Consider the following 18,273-nt stretch of genomic DNA (forward strand, 5'->3'; position numbering starts at 1 on the left):
GGAGTTGGGCTTTTAGTTCATCTTTCCCACACTGTTAAACACTTCAAGTGTGTCTCTTTTCCTTTTCTTTCCTACTTTTTCTCACGACTCCTCCCTTCCCTTTTCCTCACATGTAAAACATAGTGATGGACATTCTAGTGTATAAGCGCTTATCTATTTCTCAAATTATTCAATTAGGAGAAATTCCTAGAAGGAGAGTCAGACTGCTTAGGTTTAAATCCTTGCTCTGCCCTTTACCAGCTTTGTGACCTTAGGTTGCTTAACCTTTCTGTGTCTTAGTTTTCTCATATGTAAAATGGGATGATAATAACAGCACCTACCTCACAGGACAGTTGTAAGGCTGAAATGACTCACTGTATAAAAAGTGCTGAAAGTAGTACTTGGTACACAGTAAATTCTATACTCATTAGAATAAAAAATAAAGTTTTTTATATATTTGCCAAAGTATTTTTTAAAGGTTATACCAATTATCCTTTTTTGAGAGTGCAAAACGTAAATGTAACACAAAAGAACAAATACTGTATGATTCCATTTACACGAGGCACCTAGAACAGGCACATTCATAGAGACAGAGTGGAGGTTACCAGGGGCTGGGGGCAGGGGATGGGAAGAGAAAAATGAGGAGTTATTTTTAATGGTAACAGAGTTTCCACTGAGGTTAATGAAAAGTTCTGGAAATGGAGAATGGTGACGGTTATACAATACCACGAATACACTAATGCACTGAATTGTACACTTAAGTGGTTAAATGGGTAAACTTTATGCTATGTATATTTTACCCCACTCGCAAAATTAATATAAAGGGACATGGGCATATTTTACTCCCCTCTGGTGCATTTGTTGACGGTTGATCTTGAGCAGGTCTGCTAGAAGGTGAGGCTAGGATGAGTTAGGTTCTCTGGTTGTCACATTCCCTGTCCCTCAGGTGTGTGGGTCCCTGCCGGGTGTTCCTGGCTCTCTTCATCTCCAGCGGTAGCGTTCCAGGCCCCTGCTCCAGGCTTGGCAAAGTTCTGGAAATCGGACGTTTCTAAGGAGGTAGCCCAGTGGCCAAAACCCCGTAGAGTTAGGGATAATCTGAAGATTGGGACTGGGCTCTGACCTTGTCCTGAAACCTTTGGCAGATCATTTCTCGTGGCTAAGCCCCAGTTTCTCATCAGCGAAACATGACCCTGTAAAGCTCTCCCCACTGGTCGGTGGAGCGGGTCATTTGAGGGAGTACGTGTATATGTGCTTTTGTAACCTGTCAAGTGCTGTAAAAATGTTACTTCTGTTTTCTTTAATACCAGGTACCACTGATGCCCAGAGCACGAAGTATTTCTGTGAGTTCCACCGCATCAGTCAAGGAGGATGAGGAGGAGTCCTGCAATGAGGCAGATAAAAATTCTTCTGAAAATACTGCCCAGAGAGAAAAGCTCGGAGATGTGAAGGAGAATACGAAGGTGGAGGGTTCTTCTCTTCCCAGATGGTGGAGCAGAGCTGGGAATCTGGGCTTCGGTGGTGTCCCTGCCCCTCCTGTCTCACCAGCGTCACAGTGGGTGGGTTAATCTCATATTCAGAGGGAGAAGCAACCCTACAGACCACAGACAACACCCCCTCCCCTTCCAGAGCTCGGGGTTTGGCTGGTTCAGCTGGTTTCGCTCGAGGCCCACCAACGACGCGTCCCCCTCTGGAGACGAAGACTCATCTGACAGTCCTGACTCTGAGGTAACCTCGGCGGGAGGGCGAGGAATCTCTCTCTTCGGTGGGCCCTTCAGGGGAGATTTCCTCAGTCCTAGGGGGGCCCAGAGGCTGGCATCTCTACCCTGGTCTGGATGAAACAGGTTTTGTGATGGGAGATTGTAGGAAACGGATTGGTCCAGTGAGGGGAAAGGCAGGTGATGAAAGGCCTTAAAAGTTAGGATGCAGAATTTTAACTTTCAAGGGCCAGGAGAACTTTGGGTTGTTGAGCAGAGGAGTGGCATGAAGACGATGGCATCTGGGGGAGGGTGGAGGCCGCCATGTGGGTGCTGCAGGGTTATGAGTGTGCAGGATGGGTTTGGTAACGATCAGGGCCTCCCTCTCTCCATTGAGCAGGAGACCCCCAGAGCATCTTCTCCTCCCCCGCCCAGCCTGGGCCTCTCACTGACGCCTCCCCCAGATCCCCAGTCTCTGCTGGGCGCCAGTGCCTTCTCCAGGGACACAGGTACCACCAAGCTTATGTCCCCCGGGCCATCTGTGATCCTCTCTGTGCTCCCTGGGGGTGGGTGGGGGGTGCCTTCTGGGAGCGGGGACTCCTCTGTCCTGAAATCATTGCTTCCTAGGTGGGAGTGAAGTCCGAGGATCAGCGTCCGGTGCGGGGACCGCTGAGGGCACGGGGAGTGGAGGCTTGTCGGGACCTGAGGTGAGCAGCCCACCCGCTGGAGCCTGGGGCCCACCAGGTGCCTGTGTGTAAACTGAGCTTTCATGTGGGCCGGAGATGCCACCCAGCGAAGGCCTGACTCTGGAGAAATGGTGAAAACTTCTGTATTAGTTTGCTAGGGCTGCCAGAATGAGGTATCAGGGACTATGCCTTTTAAACACCAGAAACATATTTCCTCACAGTTCTGGAGGCTGGAGATCTGAGATGAAGGTGTCGGCAGGGTGGGCTTCTTCTGCAGCTTCTCTTCTTGGCTTGTAGATGGCCATCTTCTCCCTAAGTCTTTACATGGTCTTTCCTCAGTGTGTGTCTGTGTCCAAATTTCCTCCTCGTATAAGAACACCAGTCATAGACGAAGCGAGAGAGTAGCACAGACATATATATACTACCAGCTGTAAAATAGATAGCCAGTGGGAAGTTGTTATATAACAAAGGGAGTTCAACTCGAGGATGGAAGATGCCTTAGAGGACTGGGATGGGGAGGGTGGGGGGGGGAGCTGAGGGAGGGAGGGAATACGGGGATATGTGTATAAAAACAGATGATTGAACTTGGTGTGCCCCCCCAAAAATAATAAAAAAAAAAATTAAAAAAAAAAAAAAAGAACACCAGTTATAATGGGTTAGGGCCCACTTGAATGACCTCATGTTACCTTAATCACCTCTTTAAAGACCCTATCTCTGAATACATCCTGAGGTGCCAGGGTTAGGCTTCAACATATGAAGTTTGGGGGGAACACAAGCTAGCCCATAACTGCTTCCTTAGGTGACGTCTCGAGAATGGCCTCGGGACTTCCCTGGTGGTCCAGTGGTTAAGGCTTTGTGCTTCCACTTCAGGGGTCGCAGTTTTGATCCCTGGTTGGGGAACTAAGACCCCACATGCCACGTGGCACGACCAAATAATTAAAAAAAAAATTAAAAAAAAAATTAGAGAACAGCCTCTTTTCCTGTCCCAGTAGGAGCCAGAGTTCACCAGCATCCTTGGCAAGGGCTGTGATAAACTCTTTTTTTTTTTTTTTTTTTTTTTATGTGGCACACGGGCTTAGTTGTTCCGTGGCATGTGGAATCTTCCTGGAGCAGGGATCAAACCTATGTCCCCTGCATTGGCAGGTGAATTCTTAACCACTGCGCCACCTAGGAAGCCCAGTGTGATAAACTCTTGATAAATTGTCCACATCAGTATGGATTTCATGCCAGTTGCTAGGAAAACATTTTTATTTCTTGTGGCCTGGTTACAGCACTCTTGTAGTGTTTTAGGTCTTTCAAAGAATATGAGATTACTTTTTATGATGCTATTAATACGTTTATTGTGGCCTTATCTTCTCATGCAGCAGCACCTGAGCCTCTGCAATGCCATCCCAGACCCAGGGGTTGGCTGTGCCCATTTGAACCATGATTGTTTGCTCAAGATTCCCTGAGCTGTCTCACATCTGCATCTCTCTCTCTTTTTTAAAAAATTTATTTATTTATTTATTTATTTACTTATTTATTTTATTGGCTGTGTTGGGTCTTTTTTTTTTTTGCTGTGCGCGGGCTTTCTTTAGTTGCGGTGAGTGGGGGCTACTCTTCGTTGCGGGGCGCGCGGGCTCCTCATTGCTCTGACTTCTCTTGTTGCAGAGCACGGGCTCTAGGCACATGGGCTTCAGTAGTTGCAGCACATGGGCTCAATAGTTGTGGCTCACAGGCTCTAAAGTGCAGGCTCAATAGTTGTGGTGCACGGGCTTAGTTGCTCTGTAGCATGTGGAATCTTCCTGGAGCAGGGATCAAATCCACGTCCCCTGCATTGGCAGGTGGAGTCTTAACCACTGTGCCACCTAGGAAGCCACCACATCTGCATCTCTTGACCAAAGCTGATGCTCAGGGAAGCCCTTGATATTCTGGAATCTGGCAAGTGGTGACTAAGAGGATTTTCTTTTATTTTCCATCATAGGATGTTTCCTCTGAGCTCTACTTCAACCCTGGTGTTCTGCTTCCCCCACCCTCCTTGAAAGGAGCTGTCCCTCTCTACAACCCATCCCAGGTCCCCCAGGTAAGGAGGTCCTGAGGCAGAGGGGTTAGGAGCATGGATTCTGGATTAAGGAGATCCGGGTTTATAACTTGCTTAAATCAACTTACTGGGCCTGAGTTCTTGAGCAATGACTAACCTCTCAAAGTCTCAGTTTCTGCATCTGTAAAATGGGGTTAGTAGTAGCTACCTCACCAGGTAGTTGTGAGGATTAAATCGGAGCATGTATGTGAAGGTCCTGGCACTCAGAAAATACTCAGTCAACGTCACTATTATTAATATTGCTCTTGACGTTTCGTAAGTCTTGAGACTCGAGAGAGACAATTGGTGTCAGTGTCAATGGTGTGGTTGCAGCAGTGCTGTGTCCTGGGGGTGAGTGGGTCATTGCAAAGTTTGATTGAAGCTAGACTGCCTGCTTCTGCATGATCTGGGGCAGACTGCTCCTTCTGCTGCATTATTGGCTTCCCTTCTTTATAAAATCAAATTTCTTTCTCCTTATTTAAGAGTGTTGGGTGAAAGTGAATGAGAACACCACCATGGGAAGCCAAGTGCAGCTGAAGGGTTTCTAGGCCCTCAGGATGCCCAAGCTCAATCCAGCCAGTCAGCCCTGGGCAGAGTCCTGCTGGGGGCAGTAATCTAGTGCCATGCTTGTTCTTTTCCAGCTCACCACAGCTACCAGCCTGAATCGGCCAAATCGCCTAGCTCAGCGCCGCTATCCAACCCAGCCGTGATGAGAAGGACCACCCATCCCAAGCTAGTCTCCCTGAAGCACAACTCTTATGTTGTTCTTGTTTCTTAATCTCCCAGCCTCTCTGCCATATTGGGGCCCCCAAGAGGGTCGTGCTAGCCAGTTGCCTCCACTGGGCATAGAGAAGGCAAGGGGCCAGGGTCTCCCAGGACACAGCTCAGTTCTATCTCTTAAGATTAGCTTCAGAATGATGGTGGAAGTGACTTCATCAGAGGGAGAGGTGGGCATAACAGCAGCCTGGAAGTGAGCAGGGTGCTGTGGTGGCGGCTCTTAGAATGTGGGTTCATACCCCTGGGAGAGTCAGGGCCTAAGAATCCCACTGTTGGAATCAATGATGACACCACTGGGCTCAGCAGCAGGAAATGACTGGGGGAGGGGCGTTCAGAGCAATATTGTAGACTAACTTTGACTCCTTCCTCAGCCCTAGTTACAGACCAGTTCATAGCTCTAGTTAGCTAACGACTTTTGAATTTCAGAAATTTGATCATTGTTTCCCATCATTATTCCCTCTTGGGTGACATTTCGGCAGTTTCCCTCGTGGTTTTAGTTTTGTGCACATTTTTTATGTGGTTCAGATTAATTATACTTCTCTCACTTTCTTAGCTGGTCCTATATTTTCACATTCTGGCATCTGGCTATCAAGTTAGATTGCTGTAGGCATCATATTGTCATGGTAACTACTGAACCTAATGATGCAGATGGATGGAACATCAGTGTAATAAAGAATGGAAAATGTTCCCTAAAAATTCACCCCTTCCATAAGAGAGGAGAAATGAGTGCCTGAGATTGTTAATAACTCCCTTCCTCCCTCAGGCCTTTGCGAGTTGATGTTCGGAGGGTTAGAGGAGCCAGAGGGAGGAGGGGGACATCTTGGAAATTTCCATTTCTCCTTTCAAACCCCCAGTAGGAATGACTCTTGCTGTTTGTCAGATTTGCTGAAAATTGTTCCTCACAAAGAACATTTTTTGTATGTGTAATTGTACGTACAGGTTTTGTACCTTAATGTACTACAGTTCTGATGTTGATAGCGATTAAACCAGATAATTTTATAGCAAATGCTTGTCTCTGGCTGATTTTTCCCGAGGGAGAGAGCACGCTGAGTGGTCTCTTCCCTGAAGCGTTCTGATAATGGCTTCATTGTGTGATAGGTGCGAACAGCTGGAAAAAGCCCTTTGTTAACAAAAAATCTAGGGACAGATCCTCAACTTCTAAGTCTACTGTTATTTTTTCAATTAAAAAAATATGGACAAAAGCTCCTCTGATGCAAATTAGTTACTCCGTTAACTAAATATTGCATATTCTGTTCTCTTAATAGTTTATTCATCTCTCAGATTAAAATGGGAAGTATTTGCATAGGGGTTTTGCATCTAGAAGGCACTCAGTAAGTGCTGTTCTCCTTTTCCCTAAAAAAGACTGCAGCCCCTTCAGTTTGGTACGCTGACACCCAGTGGCGGTGCTATGTTAGTAGTCAGTGAGTTTCACAGGCACCAAATTGTTTAGACTTGAATCCTGGCTCATCCACAGTTTGTCTTGAAATCTCAGACAGGGTTATCTAACTGTCTGGTGCTTCAGTTCCCTCATCTATAGAATGAGGAAGATAATTACAATAGTACCTACTACATAGGGACAGTGCAAGAATTGAGTCAAGCTCTTTAAAAGGTACCGAGTACATGCTAAGCATTTTATGTGTGTGTTTTTAAAAAATTATTAGTATATAATGTAATAAGTAAAATTGCCTTATCTTGTTGCCTATGATATTAAACTGTGGATTTTTCATTATTTTCTTTAAAAAAATCATTTTTTGAAGTATAAGTTGATTAATTTCTACTGCACAGCAAAGTGATTCAGTATACATGTATACATTCTTTTTCATATTGTCTTCCATTATGGTTTATCACAGGATATTGAATATAGTTTCGTATGCTATACTACCGTAGGACCTTGTTGTTTATCCATTCTGTATATAATAGTTTGCATTTTTGCATCTGCTAATCCCAAACTCCCAAACCCATGCCTCCCCCACTCCCCCTCCCCCTTGGCAACCACAAGTCTGTTTTGTATGTCTGTGAGTTTGTTTCTGTTTCATAAATAAGTTCATTTGTGTCATATTTTAGATTCCACATATAAGTGATATATGGTATTTGTCATTCTCTATTTGACTTACTTCACTTAGTGTGATAATCTCTGGGTCCATCCATGTTGCTGCAAATGGCATTGTTTCATTCTTTTTTATGGCTGAGTAGTATTCCATTGTATGTATGTATCACATCTTCTTTATCTGTTCATCTGTGGATGGACATTTAGGGTGCTTCCATGTCTTGGCTATTGTGAATAGTGCTGCTGTGAATATTGGGGTGCAAGTATCTTTTCGAATCATGATTTGCTCCAGATATATGCCCAGGAGTTGGATTGCAGGATCATATGGCAACTCTATTTTCAGTTTTTTAAGGAACCTCCATACTGTTTTCCATAGTGGCGGCACCAATTTATATTCCCACCAACAGTGTAGGAGGGTTCCTTTTTCTCCACACCCTCTCTAGCGCTTGTTATTTGTAGACTTTTCAATGATGGGCATTCTGACCAATGTGAGGTGGTACTTCATTGTAATTTTGATTTGCATTTCTCTAATAATGGGTGATGTTGAGCATCTTTTCATATGTCTGTTGGCCATCTGTTTGAGATTTTTCTTTCTTAATACAGGTTATATAATGGGAAGAATAATTTAAAATTACTTCTCAATAGGTATTCTTATGACTAAGCCAGTTTCTCTCCCTGAATCCCACCTGCCACCAATGTTAGGCCATGTGGCTTAGTGCCCTCAGGAGCAATGACATAGGGGAAGTCCTACCCCATAAAAAGCAGCACTTTATGGGACTTCCCTGGTGGTGCAGTGGTTAAGAATCTGCCTGCCAATGGTGGGGACATTGGGCCAGTTTGATCCCTGGGCCAGGAAGATCCCACATGCCGCAGAGCAACTGAACCCATGTGGCACAACTATGTAGCCTGTGCTCTAGAGCCCGTGAACCACAACTACTGAGCCCACATGCTACAACTACTGAAGCCCATGCGCCTAGAGCCCATGCTCCGCAACAAGAGAAGCCACCGCAATGAGAAGCCCACACACCACAACAAGGAGTAGCCCGTGTGCAGCAACGAAGACCTAACGCAGCCAACAAAGTAATTAATTAATTTTTTAAAAAAGAAGCACTTTAGAGAAGAAGAGTGAAGACCAAAGAGGAAGGTAAAGACATCAGATACCTGTGTCCTCACTTCCGCCTCCTGTTTGGATTATTCATGGAAAACGAGTGACTACAGTGTCAACAAAGCAGGCACTGAGATTAGTTACTTCCCAGGCAAAGGTAGTAATATGAGCAGCAGTGGACACATTTTCTGAGGGGAAAATCAGAGGGTTTTATGCACTAGAAAGAGAGGAGGCCATGGCACTTATGCTAATTCATGATTGGGAGCTTGTATTCTGGCTAAGTCAGAAGGCATCCACTAATCAGTGTTGGTTGGTTAAAACAAGTCCTGTTGTTCATTCGTCAGGAAAGAGCCCTCAGTTGGGCCCAGTAAGGGTCTGATGAACTGGGGTCGCTCAGAGTCAGCTTAGCTCTTTGTCAGCTTTTTTTAGTGGTCGTGATGGTGGGGAGGTTGCTAAGGTCATGACTGTTTTAGAGCTTTAGAGGTAAAAACCAGTTGTGGTGAAACAAAGCAAATGCAGCTGTAAGAAGAAAATACTTTGTTCCTCCTTTATAAGGTGGAAGCTTGGGAAGTAGAACAGGTTGTGCTAGAAAGATGCTGCTCGGAATGAGGGGCCTGAGAACACTGGGGCTCTTGGCCCCTTTCCTCATCTATAGCTCCCAAGAGGCTGCAAGTCCAAGGAGAAGCTGGCTTTGGCTTGGGAGCCATAGAATCTTGGCCTAGGGTTTGACCATGGTCTGAGGCAGAGCCTCCAGCTCCCTGCAGCCTGGTGTACATGGATTCTTGCAGGCAATGATCACACAGTGTCTCAAAAGTCCACAAGGGACCAGTTGTGCCCCAGCAGATGCCAGATCAGGGCTGGACCAGACCAGCTACCTGCAAGGAGTAGGGCCAACCCCCATGTCAGCCACAGGCCTTCTTTCCCATCACCATAAGCCATTTTAGGGAGAGGAGATAAACAGAATTCTCTCTCTTTTAAAATAGGAATTACCCAAAGACAGTGTTTAAAAGGGAAGAGACTGAGATATTGTTAATTGGTAAGTTTGTTTTTGCCCCTACTCCGTAATGGGGTGTGAGCTTGGAGGAAGAATAGTTATAGGAAATAAAGAAGCTACATTTTCCTTAAAAAACTGAGTGGTAATATGCAAATTTGCGATCCTGCTATATAATTTAATATTTATATGGAAACATTTAAACCTAATGTTCAGTAATTTGGAAGAGAATAAACCGTTAAATTCCGTTTAAGTGTCTTTATCACATATCACCATTCCTGCCTTCTGTCTAATCCCCTTATATGGCTATAAAACTACAAACAAGCCTTGCTTCCTCAGTCACCTATACACACTCCTCTTTCAGCCCAAACTCAAGCTTCAGGTTGCTCAGGATCAAAGTCTCTGCTAGCTTTTTTCTTTACCCTAGAAATCTTTTCTTTTGTTCCTTCCTCTGAGCAACGAAGAAGAAGGGCAAGAGACTGCATCCACCTCTTCACTAAAATCAGAATATTTTCTTCCCAAGAGGAAATATGCAAAACCGTCTTGTGCTTGAAAAGAGTAATAAGTGTGTAATCTGGGTCTCTCTACTCACAGGGGTTTCTCTGACACTTACCCCGCCAAGAGAGTGGAATGGAAGTGCTTTTTGCCCCTCTTGTTTTTGCATCTTAAGCTGGAAATTGCAAGGTCTGCACGTAATAGGATGTTAGGTACTTACCTGAGTTTTCCTCAAACATGGCCTTCAATACTGCCTGCTCTCGTGAAGTGCATATACCAGGCACTATTCATTCAGATCCTTCGAAAATGGTCTCCTAATGAGATTTAAAGTTATTTTGAATGAGGATTTAGAGCATATTAAACTGTTTTCTTTGCAGATTCCACTAAGTAGAGGAATCTGCTTCCCATACTCTCTTCCTTTTTATGTATATCTCCAGGTAATGGTACTTCGCAGGAAGTAGGTCAACAACGGTGTAACTCAGACTTGACTGACCCATGCAGACTGCTTGTTATTTTAATGTGAGATGCTTTTCTGGTCTTCATCCAACTTAGAGCCGATTAAGTTTCCCATTTTTAAAGAATCTCAAGAGAGAAGGATTCCATGGCTTCCCTTGAGGTTTCAGCCTAGAGTTTCACATTCTCAAACATTAGGAAGCTATTCCTAGTGCTTTATACCCAAATCACTCATGTGGCTCTTTAAGACTCTCAACTGGTCCTCAGCGGAGATGGAAAACAGCTGCTCACCACCACCTGTGCCTGGAACTCTTCCACGTTCTGGAAGCCCATTAAATCACATCTCAGCTTGTGAAATGAAGGCTTACAAAATGGGGTCTTTTCGGACTAAAGTTGGGGATTAAACCAGCTAAATGCTTGGAATCTTTTGGTAGCTATGGTGACCAGACATTCTGAATTGCAATAAAAATAGAAATATATTTACTGAGTACTTATGTAATAGGGGCAGTGCCAGCGTGCAGTCGTTAGTGCCAGACCGTTATCGCGAGACCCTGAGCGCGGCCAACACTTAGCCTCTCAGTGACCCTCGGGGCAGAGGGTGTTGAGAGCCAGGTCATGGCCTTCTCCCTGGGGCCCTCCAGGCCCTCAGGCCTCGGGCCCTGTGGGTGAGCTGGGGGGCCCCGGGACAGGCTGAGGTCTGTGTCGCGCCGAGCTCCAGAGCCCTTGCCACAGCCACCCACTGGCTGGGCCCAGGCCTTGAGGGGGCAATGACCCTCTGCCACCCCCACTTCCTTGACCTAATGGCGGCGGTGGCCTTCATGGGTTGTGGTCTGTGGAGGCCTCAGCAACTGGAGTATATGGACACTGCCATTAAGGTAACAGCTTCAACCAGCTTCAGTCTCTCTTTTCAAGTTTCAAAAGTTGGTCCAGCTTAGATCATTTGTCTACCCCTAGGAGGTGGCCGGAGGTCAGGGTTAAGTTGTAAGGACATTGCACATCATTACTTCTGGTCCTCCTCTGTGGTTGGGCCTATTCTCAAAGAGGGGCAATTGTTATGAGCTGGGAATTAACCTGATTGGTATTTAAAAAAAATTTTTTTTTCTGATTGGTATTTGCTACAACATGTATTCCTATTGATCCTACACAAATGATTCTCTCCAGTTTAAGTGAAAAGCCCGAGGGCAGGCTGGCTCCTGGGTGCCTTGCTCCCTCAGTGATGACCGCTGGGCAGGGTCTGGGGACCCCTGAGGGCGCCGCCAGCTGAGATCTGCCTCCTTAGCTGGGCCTGGGCACTGGCGGGAGGACCCAGACTGGGTGCTGGACGAACGCTCCTGGGCAGGGTAACTGGCCTGCTCAAGGACCCCCTCCTCTTAGCCAGGCCTGGACCTTGGAGGGTGAAACTTGAGCCTTGGGACCTTGCCCTTTCTTGTCAGAACAGAGAGTGACATTTATTTTGGCAGAGGTTTACAGGAACATCGTGACCTGACCTCAAGAGCAAAGGATCTGACACTAAGAAGTTTGCAACAACTAACCAGGCCCCTCTCTAAACTTTCCTGGAAAAGGGCTTTGCTGGAAGCTTTCGGGGAGTTCGGGGTTTTTATGGCATGAGCCACCCGTCTCCTTGCATGGCCCTGCAGTAAATCTTTCTCTGCTCCAAACTCTGATGTTTCAGTATTGTTTGGCCTTCCCGTGTGTCAGGCACATGGCCTTGTGTTGGATAACACTTACTTTGTGTCAGGCACTGTGATATACAGTCTATGAAGTATATAGTAGTATTGCAACATGTTATAGATAGGGAATCTGAAAACTCAAGAGAGAGATTAAGCAATCTGTCCAAGGTCGCACAGCTCGTACAGATGGAGCTGGGATTAGAATCCAGGTAGTCTGGCCTCAGAATCTAGGCTTTCAGCTACATTGTCCCTGGACATACATACATTTATTTGTTCACTTATTCATCAAATATTAATTGAATGATGTGTCAGGCACTGTACTGCTTTCCCAACAAGATAGTCTTCACACTTAAATTACTCCAAGTCTAGTGAAGGAGACATACGTATGAACACAGAAATTACTGCCTAATGTGAGAACTGTTGTACTTAAAAATATATTCAAAGAACTTAGTTACCTTGATATCCTCAGGGGTTTCATCTATGTATATAATTTGGGGGCTAATATGTAATATGTTCAAACGTTAATATGTTAAAATGTAATATGTACCATCTACTGTTGGTTAAGATCAAGGTAAAGTTTGTTGCTATGGGGTAGGATAGAAATTTAAACTTTTGGGCCAAAGTTGAAAGTGGCATTAAGCTGTGGTGGGCATACATGAAGCCTGAAGGAACACAGGTCATGGTGCACTGTGATGAGAAGGGCAGGGAGCAGTGGCATCAGGAAGGAGGATGATCTGACTTAGACATGCCAGACTGCCATCACAGAATCCCTGCTTGCTCCTTCCTGCCTTGTCCAAGATTCTGAGGCAGAAAAAGACTGACTGTTGCAGTGGAACTCTCTGAGGGAATGGTCCGAGGTGAGGAGCATGTGTGATTTTTGTGTATGTGCACATAGGCAGATGCCATCCCATGAGGGCCCCTTCCCAATGGGTCTCTTTTCACCTTTTCTCTTTTCTAGACTTTTATTTCTCCTTCTCCTTCTCCTTCTCCTTCTCCTCCTCCTCCCCCTCCCCCTCCTCCCCTCCCCCTCCTCCCCTCCTCCTCCCCTCCCCCTCCTCCCCCTCCTCCCCTCCTCCTCCCCCTCCTCCTCCTCCCCCTCCTCTTCCCCCTCACCCTCCTCCTGCTCCTCCTCCTCCTCCTCCACTTTCCCTTCTACCTTCCCCCTCCCCCTCCCTCTCCTCCTTCTCCTTCATAATTACCGTTTATCTGGAAGACATCATCTCCATTAAGTGTCGTCCAAGTGCCTGATATTGGGTAGCTATCCATGGAGTCCCATTTACAAGAATAGGGTATGATAGATCCTAGGTCAATAAATCCAAACTTTTGGCTAGAAAATTGTAGCTAGTTTGTTATGTTCCCTCAATCTGGCCTCTTAGAAATCAAAGACCTGGACTTTCAAAACTTGTTTCTGAGTTCTAAGAGCCCATTTTGGAATGAAAGGGATGATCTGACTGTTTCCTCTTCCCTGTCCTTGTGTTCTACAATCATGATTTGAGATCATGAGGAGACCTCCTTGTCCTGGAGTAGAACTAATTAGAGTTTTGGGCTGTAAGATTTTATTTCTACTTCTCTGGGTATTTGGATGAATACCCATGACTCGAGAACAAATCAGAGCCTTAGACTCATGACTTCTTTATGTAATTTTTCAGCTTCTTCTCCTCAAAGACAACAACAAACCAACCCCCAACCTCACAGATGGTGTTACTCATCCTAATAATGCACCTCGCTTAGTACCTCCAGTCGGGATCCGGCTGCACTTGCTTTGTGCAACAGGTGTTCGAATGAGAAGCTGAAGATACATTGACATTTGCTAAATCAAATTAGTTTTTAAATGTACTGGAGTGGTTTGCAATTTGAAGGTAATTAATATTAAGTCCCTAAAATAAAAAAAAATGATTTGCAAAGAAAATGACCACTCCAAATATATGACTCGCTTTGTAGAGGCTGACTTTGCAGTCTCAGGGAAGACACTGTAGTAAGAGCGAGAAGACTTCCAGTTCTAGGCTCACGTCTCCCACTAACTAAACTGGTGACTTTAAGTAAGTTAAATGAATATCTCAGTGTCCCCAAACTTCTCAGCTAAAAACTTGGATTTACTCATTCAACAAAGAATTAGGATTTCCCACGGGATAGATAGGTGAAAATGAGGACTAGCTCTCAAAGAGCTTATAGATGAGATGGGAGACCAAGTGACCAAGTGGATCCCAGGATAGCTGTTGGTCCGGAAGATAGTGATGTGCTGCAGAGGCCACTGATGCCGCCTACCAGGGAGGGAGGTGATTGGAAGTTTCTGGAGGAGGTAAATTTATTGATGAAAAGACATGGACCGGAGAGGTTAGTCAATTTTCCTAAATCCCCTTGATTAAAATTTTGGTTTCCAGGCTGATGGTCTTTTCCTTTAAATATGGGAATATAATTTAAAATGTAAAGCTTTTTTTACCAGAGTTTACATGTGTTTATTCATTAAATTCTCTTAACATATAATGAAGTAGGTATTTTAAAGAAATTAAGCACAGAGTTCAAATAACTTGTATAGCACTGCACAGCTAATGATGGAGCTGGGGAATCATTGTGCAAGGTGCTTCACATATGTTGTCTTCTTTTTTTTTTTATAAATTTATTTATTTATTTTATTTATTTATTGGCTGCGTTGGGTCTTCGTTGCTGCACACAGGCTTTTTCTAGTTGTTGCGAGTGGGGGCTACTCTTCATTGTGGTGTGTAGGCTCCTCATTGTAGTGGCTTCTCTTGTTGTGGAGCATGGGCCCTAGGCATGTGGGCTTCAATAGTTGTGGCACATGGGCTCAGTAGTTGTGGCGCTCAGGCTTAGTTGCTCCATGGCATGTGGAATCTTCCCAGGGCAGGGTTTGAACTCGTGTCCCCTGCATTAGCATGTAGATTCTTTACCACTGCGCCACCTAGGAAGTCCTGTTGTCTTCTTTAATTATTAAAATAACTCAAACAGGTAGCTTTATTAGTCTCACTTCACAGATGAGAATATGAAGGCACAGAGAGTTTAAGTAACTTTCCCAAGATCACACAGTAAGTGGGAGAGCTGGGATTTGAACCTATGCAGTCTGGCCCCAGAACCTAGATCCTTACTTTCTGTTCACTTAGTTTAAAGTGGTTGAATCTGTTCTGCAAACCCGAGCAAGACCACTGAAACTTATTTCCAGTCTGACACTGCCATCTCAGCTAGGGTGAATCTCTGTTCCTCTGTTTTCCAACTGTAGCTGAGGAATATTACTCACTTTCATAAGTGGTTATGCATATGTCTATTTTTTCCATTAGACTTGTGACTTCTCAGGGACGGGGGTGATACAACTTACTCATCCTTATATTTCCAGCAACGTGCACAGTGCCTTGTGCCTAACACGGACTCAGTATTCAGAATAGACCTGAGTGAATAATTTTTCATCATGAGGACTTGAAAACTGCAAGAAAATATCCACAAAGTTATTTCTGGCCTAGAGATTGCCATGTGGGGTCATCCTACTGTTTGATCTATCTCTGCATCTTTAGAAGTTGAGGCAGGTCTCAGTATATAGATAACATTCAAAAAAATCCATGAATGAATGAATGAATTAGTAAGGGAAGCAAGGGCCGCAAAGGACAATCATTGCAGCTTTTGGAAAACTGTCTATTCCAGAGATAGAGATCTCTGGGAAAGGGGGTGCAGGCTCCTTGCAGAGACCCCCAGCAGGCAGCCTTCGTGGCAGCTGATGGAAGGGAGGTGCCCGTTTGAAGTCAAGGCAAGTGATATTCTGCACAGACAGCTCCTCATTTGACCCTCAGGGGCGCTTATTTCTGGCAGATGCATTTCTTGGTTTTAGAAGGTACTTCACCCCTTTACAGCCTGTGTAATTGCTATTGGAATGTTTTGCCCTGGTAGTGTTTTAATTAGGTCAAATTTTATACTAAGGGCTTTTACTTGATGCTGTATTTGCAATTCTAAGACCCCCTACTCTTGGCACTGCCAGGAAACACTCGCATTTTCTAGATGTGGGGACACCCTGACCCAGAGCTTGTTTTTGCATTCTTCCACGGGGTGGGGTGGGTGCGGGGTCCTGGGAGCCAGGCGAAAGGAGACATGTGTGTCAGGAGAATCATCTAAATGCTTCCAGAAAAAAAAGCCCATCTCTAAGTTACCCTGCTCCAAGCGCTGCTTGGATCGAGATTGCTTGGATAATTGCAGGATCCGAGACTGTTCGCGTTTAGTTAAATTATATAGTTTTGCTCCCTGTGGGTTTTACAAAAAAGCCACCTTTTTATTATCTGCCTTTCATCAAGCAGAACACGCCCCTAGAGTTACACCCTTCCTCTCCCCACCATGCCACCCCAATAATGAGAAGGAAGCCATCTGCCAAGAAAACAAACACAATATAAAAATTACACAAATACATAATCCCCAACCCAGAAGGGAAGGAGCAGCTGCCACCTGGTACCAAACAGAAAACAATTTAATATTCATCCAGAAGAGAAGGTCCCCCAACAGGCCGTAATTCCTCTGTGGGGTGGGGGCGGCTGAGGGGAGGTCAGGGATGGGAATCACCTTCGTGGTCTGGGTCTAAATAGGGACATGGTGGGAATTAGTTCAGCGAGCTCAGTGTTGCTGTCCCTGTCACGGGGTGCATTCAGGAGGCACCTGAGGAGGTCATCAATCTGTCACTGGAAAGGGGAGAGGAGGGGGGAGAAAGGAGGCAATTGGAAATGAGCCTCACCGAGGACTTTTCCTCCAGCTGGAAGTGTCGCTAGAGAAATATAGAGCAGAGCCATCCCCAAGGTAATGCAAATGGGGGCTTTTGCCCTGGCCTTGGGGAGCGGTGCCTGGGACAGGTGAAAAGCTGCTCTGCTATCACATTTCAGATGAGCCTCTTTTCTTATTCCCGATCTGGTCTTGGATTGGGATAAAATTTTACTCCCCTCGCCTAAGAAATGCACTTTCCAATGCTTCAGTCGACTCAAGGCTTGCACTGATTTATATATAACTTGTATCTAATTCCTTAATCAAACGCTCTCTGATTGAATAGAAATGCAGTTATTAGAAATTGTGCGGTACATGGAAGCGAAGCAATCTTCCGTTTTATTGATAAATCGGAATGTTAAAACAAGGATGCCAGCCGACATGACAGTTCTTTCTAAGGAATAGGCGGTTTACAGAACTGTGTAAATCAGAAGTGTCCTTAAACTGTGGCTGGGGAGACATGATATGGCAAAATGTCTACCAATAAAGTGGAGTATTACAGCAAATTACCCAGTTTATACATGCGGGTGAAGCTTCGTTTCTCGTGCCATGTTAGAGAGCCAATAAAGCTTGCAAATGTGATGGGACCACTATTTCTGCCTCTGTGCAGCTGTTTATCAGCAGCTTTTTAACACATTTTCACATATTAATGAGGTGGCATAGCAGTTCCAGAATTAGAACAGTGGGATGTATCATTGTCTGCCTTATCTGAAGATATGCCTGCTGTCAGCATCGTTCCCAGGGCACGGAAGATGGAAATTTTGGTGGATGAAGCATGTACATGTGACCCCTCCTTCCCTGTGTCCCCAACCCCCTCATCTCTGATCATAGCTGCATTGGCCCTGGCACTGTTCTTTGCAGCTCTTGCTGCATTTTGCAACTTTGTCTTTTTGTTTTATTTTTTTTCTTTTATTTTAATCAAAGTATAATGGTCTTATATTAGTTTCAGGCATAAAATAGTGATTAAATATTTTTACACATAAAATGATCACCATGATAAGTCTAGTTACCACCTGTCACCATACAAAGTTATCCCAATATTGTTGACTCTATACCCTGTGCTGTACATCATATCCCAGTTATTTATTTCATAACTGGAAATCTGTGCCTCTTAATCTCCTTCACCTATTTCACTCATCCCCCCCCCCCCAGCAATCACTAGTTTGTTCTCTGTATCTATGAGTATCTTTCTGTTTTGTTTTGTTTTCTTTTTTAGATTCCGTGTACAAATGAAATCAGATGGTATCAATATTTGTCTTTCTCTGCGTGACTTATTTCACTTAGCAAAATGTCCTCTAGATCCATCCAGGTTGCTGCAAATGGCAAGACTTCATTCTTTTTTTACGGTGAGTAATGTTCCATTACATATCTCTATCTCTATCTCTATACCTATACCTATATGTCTATATCTATATATACCTATTTCACATCTTCTTTATTCATCTGTCTATTGATGGATACTTAGGTTGCTTTCGTGTCTTGGCTATTGTAAATAATGCTGCAATGAATATTGTTTCATGATTTATGTGTCAATAGGGCTTGAAAATTCTTCTTTGCTTCTCCATTTTATAAAA

At 44.7% G+C, this 18,273-nt stretch overlaps 1 protein-coding gene across 2 annotated transcripts in view; it reads left to right on the forward strand.

The window, feature by feature from the left end:
- The window catches only part of SEC16B (SEC16 homolog B, endoplasmic reticulum export factor), a 61,918-nt gene extending 55,724 nt beyond the window's left edge, over window positions 1-6,194 (forward strand). Inside the window, exons 22-27 of one of the 2 annotated variants that reach the window (XM_057729539.1) lie at window positions 1,287-1,439; window positions 1,606-1,704; window positions 2,074-2,182; window positions 2,301-2,380; window positions 4,323-4,421; window positions 5,060-6,194. In XM_057729539.1, coding sequence (XP_057585522.1) covers window positions 1,287-1,439; window positions 1,606-1,704; window positions 2,074-2,182; window positions 2,301-2,380; window positions 4,323-4,421; window positions 5,060-5,128 — 609 coding nt within the window. In that variant the 3' untranslated portion in view covers window positions 5,129-6,194. The remainder of the gene's footprint in view (window positions 1-1,286; window positions 1,440-1,605; window positions 1,705-2,073; window positions 2,183-2,300; window positions 2,381-4,322; window positions 4,422-5,059) is intronic. The other variant, XM_057729540.1, reaches the window with a different exon arrangement.
- Window positions 6,195-18,273: the final 12,079 nt, after the last annotated feature.

This window comes from Hippopotamus amphibius, chromosome 3 (genome assembly GCF_030028045.1).
Source record: "Hippopotamus amphibius kiboko isolate mHipAmp2 chromosome 3, mHipAmp2.hap2, whole genome shotgun sequence".
In the NCBI taxonomy this organism is placed as follows: domain Eukaryota; kingdom Metazoa; phylum Chordata; class Mammalia; order Artiodactyla; family Hippopotamidae; genus Hippopotamus; species Hippopotamus amphibius.